General features: G+C 46.7%; 2 protein-coding genes across 10 annotated transcripts in view; one reads left to right on the top strand and one right to left on the bottom strand.

The window, feature by feature from the left end:
- The window catches only part of RNF207 (ring finger protein 207), a 128,957-nt gene extending 121,176 nt beyond the window's left edge, over positions 1 to 7,781 (bottom strand). For 4 of the 9 annotated variants that reach the window (XM_068240509.1, XM_068240512.1, XM_068240518.1 and 1 more), the window contains exons 1-2: positions 7,254 to 7,781; positions 1,421 to 1,627 (exon numbers count right to left, since the gene is read on the bottom strand). The gene's annotated coding sequence lies outside the window, so the exon portion shown is untranslated. Of the gene's footprint in view, positions 1 to 1,420; positions 1,628 to 4,400; positions 4,423 to 7,249 lie in introns of those variants that run through there. The other 5 variants (XM_068240514.1, XM_068240510.1, XM_068240515.1 and 2 more) reach the window with 5 other exon arrangements.
- A 127-nt stretch (positions 7,782 to 7,908) lies between these two features.
- The window catches only part of RPL22 (ribosomal protein L22), a 12,123-nt gene continuing 6,637 nt past the window's right edge, over positions 7,909 to 13,394 (top strand). Inside the window, exons 1-2 of the mRNA XM_068240519.1 lie at positions 7,909 to 8,012; positions 12,003 to 12,107. Of these exons, the coding sequence (XP_068096620.1) occupies positions 8,001 to 8,012; positions 12,003 to 12,107 (117 nt within the window). The 5' untranslated portion in view covers positions 7,909 to 8,000. The remainder of the gene's footprint in view (positions 8,013 to 12,002; positions 12,108 to 13,394) is intronic.

Here is a 13,394-nt window from a genome sequence, read left to right as displayed (position 1 = left end):
ATAAACGGCCGAAAACTGGGAAATAATATTTTTTTTCTTATTATTCCCATTAAAATGCATTTAGATTAAAATAATTCTTTTCATAATGTACCACACAAAATTAGCCTATTGGTGGCAAAAAAACAAGATATATATCATTTTATTGTGATAAGTAGTGATTAAGTTATTGGTAAATGAAAGGGAGGAACGCTGAAAGGTTAAAATTGCTCTGGTCCTTAAACTCTGAAGCGAAAATAAATTGTTATTTTTACCTGCTAGTTTGTATAAGGCGTATGAGGAGAATTAAAACGCTGCATTCCAGCTGCAAAACGAGCGGTTTATGCCCCCCAAATCCCGGGGCAAACATCCACGACTTTCAAAGTCGTGGATTTTGCTTTCCGGGGAGGCAGAGCTTAGCACTGCAGCTCTGTCTCTAATGAAGTCAATCTCCATGTGGATCGCCGCCTCTCCCCACCCCTCTCTGTGAAGGAAGATTGAGAGGGGCGGGGAGAGGCGGCAATTGACTTCAGTAGAGGCAGAGCTACAGCGCTAAGCTCTGCCTCTTACAGGAAGCGCTCCCCAGATTTTCCCTCGGGAATTTGGGGGTATAAAGCCCTCGTTTTGCCGCTGGAATGCAGCGTTTCAATTCTCTTTATACTCCTTATGCAAACTAGCAGGTAAAAATAACAAATAATTATTTTCACTTCAGACTCTCTTTAAGGTGAAAAACCCCTCAGTGGTCAACTAGTGCCTTCCATAGTGTCCAAGCTACCCATGCCATGTAATGCATCGCATACTATCAAAGCTGTTGGATTTTCACTGTGCGCTGAACAAGGTGGGTGGTAGGAGTGGCATAGTGGATTGTACTCTTGCATTGCAGCGCTAGGTACTCGGTCCACATCTAGGTCACTATCTGCATGGAGTGCAGATAGTGACCTAGATGTACATACATAATGTTTCAGGGTATTGCTATATATTGCCTTTCCAGTTCTACTATACACATTCTTATGGTTGTATTGTGTATAGTCTGTATAACGCTTGTATGAAACATTGTATGTAGAGTATACATATTGTGTGTCACTTCAATTGCTCAAGGTGGTGCTATTTAAAGTACTAAAAATCATTAGCGAACGCTGCAGCCTTTTCTATTGTTAACTTGTCATTTTTATAAAGTTATTCTTGCTATTAAGTAATAGGAAAAAAACGGTTAAATATGCGAACAGCAGATTACACAGTGCTTTTTAGTTTCAAAATCTCCACTAGAACAATAACAGTTGAAACTTGGTTCTTATGGGTAGCAGAGGCATTTATGTGAACTCTCTAAAGCTATATATGGATTATTATATAAAGACAATTGTTCTGTAAGAATCTAAACATAAATTATTACAAACGAGAGAAAAAACTAGATTGGCTCCAAGCTCAGTAAGAGAACTGAACTCACCTCGCTAGAAGAGTGAGACTTCTTGATAAAAAGTGGCTCCTGCTGCTGCAGCTTTGGCTTGTCAAGCAGACGGGAATGACAGACACGCCTTGGCTTTCCTCAGGGCAGGATACATGGCAGTGACGTGTAGCCAGTATCAAGAGTGACATTGCTCTGCCAGGACCAAATAGCTTCCGTGTACTATCAACTTGGTGCAGAGTGTTGTCTCTGAAATAGAGTGTATAGATTAATGTAAATAATCAGTTATCCAGAACTCAGTTAACCAGAACTATCAAGCAACTGGATTTGCAGCTTAACAAAGCTATTTTTACATAAAGTGGTATAAAACCCAGCATTTTGTCTTTGCTCTAAAAGATTATTTACAGCATATAATATACTACCACAAATTTTTTTCTAGCAGAACAGCATTCAAAGGGTTAAAACACAGGACTTACTTTTTCAATAGAATGTTTCCTACAGGGAGATCTACTGTACATCACACTGGTGATAACATTATCTTGTGTTTAATTAATTGTAGCAGAGAGGAATGTAAACATTCCCTGACATTGCAGAAACGTTTCCTATTGTGTCCAGAACTGATACACTGCTCAGAAATCATTACTGGGTATATCACAATATAAATACACCAGTTATGAATAAAATGCAATGGCAGCTTTCAGAGCAAATAAAACTGTACTTTGGGAACTTGTAAATTCTAAATGAATAATAATACTTATGCACAAAAGCAAATGTGATAACTGTATGAGTTATAAAAAGTAAATAACCTTTTCGGGATGGAGGGCTCTGGCCTCTTAAAGGTAATATCCAGGCAATACCAGGTGCCTGGCAGCCCTGCTGATCTATTTGGCTTCAGTAGTGTCTGAATTATTTCTGCCAATAGCAGCTGCAGTTGCCACCACTCTGCCGGTAGCAGCAGTTGCCACCATTCTGCTACAGCAACAATAGTTATCACCACTCTGCCAGTAGCAGCAGTTGCCACCACTCTGCCAGCAGCACTAATTACCATCACTCTGCCAGCAGCAGTGGCAGTTACCATCACTCTGCCAGCAGCAGTTATCACCACTCTGCCAACAGCAGCAGTTACCACCTCTCAGCCAGGAGCATTAGCTACCACCTCTCTGCCAGCAGCAGCAGCAGCAGCAGCTACATCACTCTGCCAGCAGAAGTCACCACTAAGCCAGCAGCAGCCACAACCATGCTAGCAGCAGTAGCCATTAATTAACAGCTGCCACTATGCCAGCAGTAGTAGCAGGCACTCACCAGCAGCTGCCACTATGCCAGCAGCAGTAACAGCCACTTAACCAGAACCAGACCAGAATTTGTTTATTACTAGCAGCCACCACTATGCCAGCACAACCATTCACTAGCAGCTGCCACTATATCAGCTGCAGCAACCACTCATTAGGAGCTGCCACTATACCACCAGCAGTATCAGCCACTTACTAGCAGCCACCCCTATGCTAGCAGCAGTAACAGCCACTTACTAGCAGCCACCACTGCCAGAAGCAGTTAAAACTATTCTGCTAGTAGAATTTCTGCTGATTGTCCCAAATGTTCAAATCTCCATGAGACACTGCTGCTTGCACTGTGGCGGCTACGGAGCAGTGGTTGTTACTGCTGCTAGCACAGGGCTGCTGCTAATCAGTGGCTGTTACTGATGCTGGCATAGTGGTGGCTTCTAATCAGTGGCTGCTGCTGATAACCACTGGCTGCTAAACAGTGGCTGTTACTGCTGCTGGCACAGTGGTGGCTGCTAACTGATGGCTCTTACTACTGCTGGCACAGTGGCAGCTGCTAATCAGTGACTGTTACTGCTGAAGGCACAGTAGCAGCTGTTAATCAGTGGCTACTGCTGGCATAGTGGCAGCTGCTAATAAGACGTGTTTAGTGCTACAGCACAGTGGTGGCTGCTAATCAGTGGCTTTCAGTGCTGGTTGTTCAGTGGTGGCTTTGGTTGGTGCAGTGGTGACTGATTCTGGCACAGTGGTACCTATTAATAGGTGGCTGTTGCAGGCACAGAGGTGGCTGCTGCTATAGTAGGTGCCCTCTTCCTTCCCTGTTTCACTCACCAAGTTGAAAGTTCTGACTCCAGTGGCCATTTTTTGTACTCTTGTAGCGAAAACCACGGTTCTACGGGAGAGCAGAGGGAGGAGAAACAGTGCGGCCACTCAGGGTGAAAGCAGCAACTTCCTAGACAGCAAGGAATGCGGCTCGCCAACCCCATCATTACAACTGTAGATGCATGCAGGGCCCAGGCAACAGCCTGCCTGCAGCCACATGCAATTAAAAGCTAGGCAGACCTGCAGGGGCCACGAGAAAAGACTCGCCAGGCTGCAGGTGGTCTGCAGGCCAGATTTTGGACACTCCTGTTCTAGGTGATATTTTCAAAGTTGTCAATACAATGTCTTCAAAACCACCAGCGAGCAAGAAAATGTTAAAAACAATTTAGATAGCACTTTTTCAACTACTTTTTGGTACTTTTTCAATTGCAAAATAACGAAAAGTAATTTTAAATAGAAGATGAGATCTGATCTCCTAGGACAGGGTGCCCATTAGGTAGATTGTGATCTACTGGTAGATTGCAGAGGACTTCTGAGAAGATCTCACACTACCCGCCTGAGCAATGTACTTGTTCTACTCTGTCTCTTTGACTTGGATGAGCTTAGTGCCATATGCTGTCCTGAAGTTTTGCACAGAAGTGCACAGAATTATGATGTTGCAAGGTGGGGAGCCACACATTTAGAAGCATTTTCAGCATGATATTGTAAGCATTATAATGTTAATCTATTTGGTCAGGCACAATCTATTTGGCTTGCTGAGGACTCTGATGATATGCAGGGTCACCTCTAGGCATAGGCAGTAAAGGCCAATGCCTGGCGTTCCATTGGTCCTAGGGGGTGCCATGTTGCTAGATTAAGCCACGCCCCCAAATTAAGCCCTGCCCCCGGACTAAGCCCCACCCATGTGGGTGTTCTATTACTTGCTTCTGATGCATCTACTTCACGTAAGTTGCAGGCAGCTGCCACCTCTGTGCCTTGTGCATCCTTCTTTCCCTCTTCTGTCCCTTTTGTGCCTCCGTCTGTCTCCTTGTGCCTCCTTCAAGAGAACCTGAGGCGGCATTAAGATAAAAAAAAAAACATATTACCTGATCCATGCCGCCAGTGTTGCCAACTCATCCCTTTAATTATTGACACATCTAAGTTATACAAGTTCTGGGGCTAATCAGTGCCTTAACTGCATCTACCTAGCCACAAAACCTGTATAATTCATATGTGTCAGTAATTAAAGGGATGAGTTGGCAACACTGCATGCCGCCTCCCGGCTCCATCTGCGTCTCTCCACGTGCCATTTCATCCTTCGCAGTCGGTGTAACGTCCTATCACCGGTGGAGAAAATCCAAGATGGCCGCAATTCAGTAGTACTTCCTGGGTCATGGCTTGATTTTTCGATTGGAGGATGACAGCGGAGGTGGGGACCCAAGTGACGAGGGGAGTAAAGCAACGAAGAAGGTGGTAGAGAGGCATGGAGGAGGCGGGTGAGCAGTGATTGATGGCTGGCAAGTAAAAAGAAGGCTAGCGACAATCAGATTGTTGCTAGCCTGCTGCTAGCTTTTAGGGGGAACAGCAGAGCCCATAGGGGACAGACAGCGGCACCAGAGGAACACAGAGGCAGCAGAGAACATGCCTCTGTGTCCTATAACCCATACAGTTATCTGCCTCAGGTACTCTTTCAGTCCCTTGTGCCAGGTCTGACCCCGTTTGTCCTTCTGTCTCCATGTGTCTCCTTCAGTCCCCCTGTGCCACCTCTGCCTCCTTCTGTGCCCCTGTGCCTCCTTATGTCCCCTTGTGCTACCTCTGCCCCCCTGTTCTTCCTTCAGTTCCACTCTGCCTCCTTCTGTCCTCCTTCTGTCTCCCTTTGTGCCTCCTTCTGTCTCCATGTGCCTCTTCAGTCCCCATATTCCACCTCTGTCCCCTGCGCCTTCCTCTGTCCCCATGTGCCTCCTTCTGTGCCCCTTTGTGCCTTCTTCTGTCTCCATGTGGCTCTTTCTGCCCCCCTTTGCCTCCTTACATCCCCCCTCTGCCATCTTCTATCCCCCTTTTGTGCCTCCTTCTGTCCCCCTTTGTGCATACTTCTGTCCCCCTTTGTGCATACTACTGTCTCCCTGTGCTTCCTTCTGCCCCCCTTTGTGCTTTTTTCTGTCCCCCACTGTGCCTCCTTCTGTCCCCCCCCCCCTTGTGCTACCTCTGCCCCCGTTCTTCTTTCAGTTCCACTCTGCCTCCTTTTGTCCTCCTGTGCCTCCTTCTGTCTTCATGTGTCTCTTCAGTCCCCATGTGCCACCTCTGTCCCCTGCACCTTCCACTGTCCCCATGTGCCTCCCTCTGTGCCCCTTTGTACCTTCTGTCTCCATGTGGCTCTTTCTGCCCCCCTCTTACATCCCCCCTCTGCCGTCTTTTATCCCTCTTTTGTGCCTCCTTCTGTCCCCCTTTGTGCATACTTCTGTCCCCCTTTGTGCCTCCTACTGTCTCCCTGTGCTTCCTTCTGCCCCCCTTTGTGCTTTTTTCTGTCCCGCATTGTGCCTCCTTCAGTCCCCCTGTGCCTCCTTCTTTCCTCCTGTGCCTCCGTTTGTGCCTTAATCTGTCCCCATTGTGCCACCTCCAACCCCACTTTGTGCCTCCTTCAGTCCCCCTGTGCCTCTTTCTGTCCTCTTTTGTGCCTTCTTCTGTCCCCCTCTACCTCCCCCTCTGTGTACCTTCCTGTCTTCCTGTCCCTCTTTTGTGTCTCACTCTGTCCCCCATTGTGCCTCATTCTGTCCACCGTGTACCTCATTCTGTCCTCCTTTATGACTTCTTTACTCTCGTGCCTCCTTCTGGCCCCTCTGTGCCTCCCTATGTCCCCTGTGCCTCCTTCTTCCCCCGTTTGTGCCTCATTCTGTCCCCCATTGTGCCTCCTTCAGTCCCCCTGTGACTGAAGGAGGCTGTGGGTTCTGGCAGGCAGAGCAGGGCTACGGGAAAATGGCATCTGAATGCCTGCACTGGACACTATTTGTGTCTGCCAGTCAGCGCAGGAGTTTGGCAACTGGAGTTGCTGCATGAAGATCATCAGAGGAGCTGCTTTGCACTGGAGGGAGGCCAAGAGAGCAGTATTCTGCAGGTTAGTAAATGTGTTTTTTTTTCTTATAGGTGCAGGCAGGTATCAGGGCTCTTAGGGGGAACTAATGGGAAGGAGGGGGGGGGGAAGAGGAGCTCTGCCTATGTGTATTTTCTGGTGAAACGCTGCTCACATTACATGTATTTTCTGGTGAAACGCTGCCGCAATAAGTGTAATTTCTGGTGAAACTCTGCTGCATTACAATTATTTTCTGGTGAAACGCTGCCACATTACCATCATGTTCATGGGGGCGTCGTGGGATGGGGGGGGCGCCACAGGTTTTCTCTCCTGGAGTGACAAAATGGCTAGAGGTGCCCCTGATGATATGCACCTAACTGACTGGCAGTTTGCAGTAACCACTGATGGACCGCCGCTGTGCATGTTCCTCAGTTGTAGCTTGTAATAGTTGATGGACTGCTGCTGTGCAATTGCTGTGGGTGTGTTTGTATCTGGAGGTAGATTCAGATTCTACCTGGTAACTCATTTTCAATTAGCAAGTTTTAAAGTAGCTCTTTCAGTAAGCTGTGGGCACCTCTGTTCTAGAAGAAAAAGTTTTTTTTGCATGTGGCCCCTTATCCCTACTGCATTAAAAGCCCTAAAAGCCTAACACTTCTGATTGCTCATTTACCAGTCATATAACAATGACAAATAATCCATAAAGAGGCAACAGCGGCGTCTAACCTACATGAAGATCACCTTTACTTTTAAATAAGAAGGTCCGCAGGAAAATGGGGCACGCTTCAAAAGGCCATGATTGATAATCCCTAGACACCAACATAACTGCCATGATCTGCTGTGCTGCTGAAGCTCCAGTCCAGTCCAGTAGTGATGGGTCGTTCGCGAACGAGCCGGCTCTAAGAGCCGGCTCTTTGCTGTGAACGACAAGAGCCGGTTCTCAGTTTTTAAAGAGCCGATGCCTCAGCCGCCCCACACAGCTCTGATTTGCTGTGTAATAAAGGGCGCTGAGGCATGCTGGGAGATGTAGTCCTGTAGTTGCAGCTTGTAGGTGTGTATGGGGCAGAGCAGAGCAGTAGCAGGAGGGATTGGGGCAGTCAGCGAAGCAGTCTGGAGTTGTCATGGAGATGGGGGCGGGGCTTTTACTCCGATTCTGAGTGGTGTCCAGTGATATTTAATGAAGAGCCGATTGAGAGCAGTAAGAGCCGGCTCTCTAATGGGAGCCGATTCAGAAGAGCCGATTCTCCGAGAAGAGCCGGAATTCCCATCACTACAGTCCAGACTCCAGAGCATAACTTCGAGCATGCGCAAACCCCGCAGACCGCGGTGCATTTTGCGTTCCACGGCTCCTGGTTTGTTGCAAAGCGGCGCATGCGCCTATGGATACTTGAGCAGAACGCATGCGTGTTCGCCCGTCGCCTCTTTACACAGCGCATGCGCAGAGTCTCTCTCTTCCTTTTAGCCATCTGAGGCCGCCATGGCACCCCAGGTGAGAATCGTGCTGTTAGCAGTATGCCGCATTGAGCGATCCGCGGGGCTTCAGGCTCGGCCAGACCGCTCTGGGATGCTCTTCCTCAGTCGGACACGGTTGTCAGGGGAGCTGCTAGGTTGTCAGATGGTCGCTGCGAGCTGTGGAACAGAGCACCGGGCTGAGCATGAGGACTGCGGCCTACTCAATGGGTCTGAGCGCTGGGGAGGGATGGGCTCTGCCTGTCTGCTGCACTCATACATCTGTCTGACTGCTAGTCAGTGTGTAGACAGTGCCTGGGAGCGGCTGTGACTTGCATGTTTGGACGTCCAGGTGTACAGAACACTCATAATATTTTAGTTCTGATAGTGTAAACAAAAATAAAGTAAAGAAAGGCTTGAGTCTCTCTTGGGTTTTTAATGCCAATACAACGGAAATGTTTACTAGTGTGTAAATACCAGGCTGAATAGGTGGGTTTTCAGTTTTGCCTAAATTTAAATGAAATATAAATATAAACACACTGCTAGGAATGGAACTGTCCCTATTGAAAGGGGTGAGCAGCCCCTCGTGGTTGGAGCAGCATGATAGAAGGCTCTGATTCTAAAGGTTTTGTATCTGAAGTGTACAGTGGTTAATATTGCATATAAATTTCAAAGCGCTATAGCAAGGTATTGTTGTCCTTTAGGGTGCGCTTTCACCAGGTTTAGGCAAACCTTTTAAAGTCACTATGTTATTTGCTCAGCACACACCCTTCAACTAATTTCATTTCTATATCTTCTTATTGAGTATGTCTTGCATCAAATATCAGTAGCACCTCCACCATATACACCCAGTAGTGAACAGACTCACCGGACGTATTGGCCACTATTAGACTGGCCAACCATGCACTATTCCAGGAAGCCTAGGTTCCTCAGGATCCTGGTGTCAATGCTGCCCAATAATGTTTTTCTCCTTTGCAAGACCTCAAAGAAAATCCTCACATAGCGTAATATTGTAACTTTAAAACCACTTTTATTAAAATATTGCACTCATGTCCACGCTGTTAGTTGCACATAGTTTTATTGACGGGCTCTCCCCCGTTGCCAGGCAGGGCACAATGTTGTACTATCCTCCACCCATGGCTGCCACTGTCCTGCGCTCAAAACGCCGCTCCAGGGTCCGTTGTACTTGTCCTGGTACGTCCACCACCACCCAATCGATTTCGTTACTGGCTCGTAACTCATCAGGTGCCCTTGATACTGATATTTGATGCAAGACATACTCAATAAGAAGATATAGAAATTAAATTAGCTGAAGGGTGTGCGCTGAGCAAATAACATAGGTGCATTGGTTAATACCCAATAGTGGTCCTCCTTTGCATGCTGGATATTTAGGTATCGTCAGGGAGGCTCCTGGACATGTTAGACTATCGCTTGAGTTGATCTTTATTAGCTGCCTTGCTGAGTTTAATCTAGCGTGTGTAAGTTGCTTGTAAACTACTAAGCACCTCTTTAGTTAAATATATAAAATGTACCTCCTACAGAGGTTTGTAAATAGCGTGTGGGCCCTTGGAGGGGTGGCAGCCATTACTTACCTTTGGGGGTGGTGATGGTGTGTGTCTCCAACTGCCACAGTGCATGTCAGAAAAATGTAGTCCTTCTATGAGCGTACATCTCCCAGTCAGGTGTCTAGCCTGGGACTTGGTGGAGTTAGGGAGGGATCACACTTGGGGCAGTTTTCTGCGGACCTCATGCATTCTGCGCATGTGACAGCTTACAGCAGCTGTCAGCTATATGTTTGGTGTGCAAAAGTAGTGTTGGGAGCACTACACTAATTCTAAAGATCTCCAATTAAGTTGCAATAGTCAGTTCTTCAGATGACACTTCTATTTCAATCTGTGCAATCACCAGTGCTTCTCAGACTATCTCTTGATGCAAAATTACAGATTTGTAAGAGGCTTACTGCACTCAATGCCTTCCATTAAGGTGTTAACATGGGCACGCGTGCATTTTGGCAGAATGCATGTTGATTAAAAGTCCTATTTGCAGTAAGTTGTCAAAATAGGATCTTTATGAATGTCGTCCATTGTGCATCAAGTGGTTAAAGTCTAATCGCATGAGATCATAGGTCCCCCTTAGATAAAATCTTCCATTTGCCATTATCTTTGTATACCAGTGAATAAATATCACTCAGAGGAATTGGTAGCTCATGCAAAAACACACACACACGGATAAAATTCCGACATGTCCGATGTTCAGCTCGATTAGTTTCCGCTCGATTTCTTATAGAAGTCAATGGAAAAAAGATGTGACTCGAGCAGAAAATCGAATGGCTAATAAGTCGCACGCTGAATCGAACACAAAAAACGTACCTTGTAATCCCAGAATAATGCTGGGAATACTCCATACAATTTTCTGTAATGCCGGGCATACACTATACGTTTATTCTTATCAATCGAGCCGCTGATGGCTCGATAAGTTCCGACATGTCCGATTGCCCGCCGGATCGATTCCGCGCTTGATACCCGCGGGCAGGCTAATGGAACTAAACGAGCGCAAGATAAGGAAGCACCTGCGGGGACGAGCTGGAATCGATCCAGGCGCGCGCGGGGACGTGGTGGGAGTTGATCTGCCGGCTAATCGAGCCGCAGAAACGTATAGTGTATGCCCAGCATTAGATTTTCTGTTATGCTGGGCATGCACGGGACTTGTGCAGCCTTATCAATCGAGCCTGATGGCTCGATTGATAATATCCGACAGGTCCGATGACCTGCCGGATAGATTCTCCGCTAGATCCCCGCTGGCAGACAATAGCGGGGAATTGAGTGACTGATGAAGAGCGCCGGCGGGGGTTGATCGACCCGTGTATGCCCAGCATAAGATATACCTGCCAGATAGATAATTTCCAGAAATTATCTAACCATCTATCTGCCTAGCAATTAGGCATTGTTCTACTCAGCAGGAGATAACCAGAAGACCATGCACCAGAGATAATGACCAGTCTCTACAGAAAATAATCTAATGCTGGGTACACACGGTGCGTTCCCGCACTCGATGCCCTGCTCGATTCCTGTCGATTCCCGGCCGCTCGATTATTTCCGACATGTCCAATTCGCGTTTCAATGGACCGTTAGGTCGATTTGGCATACTTTACATGAGAATCGACCTCACAATCATCGAAACACGATCGGAAATGCTCGGAAATAATCGAGCGGTGGGGCATTGAGTGCTGGAACGCACCGTGTGTACCCAGCATAACAGAAAATCTAACAGAAATTTGTATGGTGTATTCCCAGCATAAAGGCCTGTCACATGCTAGAGACTAAAGACGGCTGAGGTGGCTGATAATGACCACCTCTGCCGATAATCCGGCATGTGTACAGCAGCCCCTGGCCAGCGAACTGCCAAGTGGATCAGTTCAGCTGAGCAACAGCCAATTGCTTTGTACTCACAGCTCCCCCTGCCTGCCGCATGATGTCGCATCTGGGAAGCTGTCGACCCTCCGCTCCCTGGCATTGCCACAGAGTGCGTTGTTGGCCTTTAGGCTGACTGTGTCAGTGCAGCTTCGGCCCAGCGATGTCACCCAAGGAATCAGGTCTTTATCAAACTCAACTTCAGTCTAGTCTATTTATGTTTGATCTCATAGGGATTCTGTTCTATTATTTTTTTCTCTCTCTCTATTAAATATTCTAAACGTTTTACACTTTACACAGGCTCAATACACACATCCAATTTTACCACCTCCATGTAGTATGAGAGAATGCTGTGAACAGATTGTATAGGTAAGCTCTCATAATGCACATAGGTAGTAAAATTGGCCAGTGAGTGGCCAATCAAAATTGGAAGTGTTTATTCACCCTAAGCTGGAACCGTGACCTCTTGCCATTACAGTTTGAATCCGCTTTTAACGCAGTAAGCCTCTTACGATTTGGTGACAGAAGACTGAGCAGTGCTGAGGATTGCACATATTATTTATATATTTTTGGCAGGAAATAATTTGCTCTTTGATTTGACATACTCTGGTTTCCTTCAGAAAAAGACAGCGACAAAAGGCGGCAAGAAAAAGAAGCAGCTGCTGAAGTTCACCTTGGACTGCACGCACCCTGTAGAAGATGGCATCATGGATGCTGCTAATTTTGTAAGTCACCTTACTTGTTAAACACAATATAATGTCACCCAGTAGTTGGTCAATAGTTAGGTGGTAATTAGGGATGCTTAATAACATGCTAATAATTCCGGGTTGATGCAATTTGATTCAGCTTGGGAATGATCCAATTAAGGGCCTTTTTCCATGAGCAGTTGATAGACAGTGAAAAGACTGTCAAACTCTCACAAACTCTTGCTGTTGCCTGCTAGCTGTGTGCCGAGTGCACAGTTCAGCCGCTTGTGGAAAAGAGCCTTTAAAGGGAACCTAAACTGAGAAGGATATGGGTTTTTCCGTTTAAAATACCAGTTGCCTGACTCTCCTGCTGATCCTATGTCTCTAATACTTTTAGCCACAGCCCCCCAACAAGCATGCAGATCAGGTGCTCTGACTGAAGTAAAAATCCCCCGTTGGCAACCTCCGACGGAAACTGCTCTGTTCTGCTCCCGAAGACTGGCTGCTCTGTACTGTGCATGCGCAAGAACGCTCTCGCGCATGCCAGTGTGAAGCCCGCCCGTCTTCAGGAGCACTCAGGACTCCCAAAGACTTTCCAAGCCTCTGGCGGGGGATTTGAATGGAGTCTGCGGTGGAATGAGAGGAACGGGAAGGCTCTATAAGGCCCAGTGCACACCAAGCGTTTTTGGTAACGTTTTCAAAAACGCTGCCGCTTGTGAAAACTCTCTGCTAATGTATCTCAATGGGATGGTGCACACCAGTGATTTGAGGTTTTTAGCAAACCGCAAACGCTAGATCAGATCGGTTTTCCAGGCATTTTTGTTATAGAAGCTGTTCAGTAACCGCTTTACTGTAACAATGTATGAAATCTGCTACACAAAAACGCTAGGCATGTTTTGAAAACCTTTCTAAACATACCTAGAATCGCTCTTAAAATCTGCTTCAAAAACCTCTAGCGTTTTGCAGATCTGCTAGAGGTTTTTGGTGTGCACTGGGCCTAAGTCCCAGAGCCTTCCCTCTCCTTAGGTGAGTTTTTTTTTTTTTTTGTTATTTATTTTTATTGTATTTATTTATAAAGTGCCAACATATTACGCAGCACTGGACTTTAGTTTGTTAGACAATATTTAGAGGTGACATACAGCAATGACACAATACATGAATACAAGAAAAAGCAGATCACACAGCACAGTATGAGCACAAGGTAATGCTTAGTCAGTCACTGGATGGGAGCATGGAGATTAGGCATGTTGAGTACACTCAAATGCATAGCATGGGTGCACAGTAATGCAGCTGCATGATCAGGTAGGACACAAAAGGAGGACCCTG

The sequence above is a fragment of the Hyperolius riggenbachi genome, chromosome 6 (assembly GCF_040937935.1).
Source record: "Hyperolius riggenbachi isolate aHypRig1 chromosome 6, aHypRig1.pri, whole genome shotgun sequence".
Taxonomy (NCBI): domain Eukaryota; kingdom Metazoa; phylum Chordata; class Amphibia; order Anura; family Hyperoliidae; genus Hyperolius; species Hyperolius riggenbachi.
Note: the sequence above shows the minus strand (reverse complement) of the source record. Positions and strands in the feature narration are given on the sequence as shown.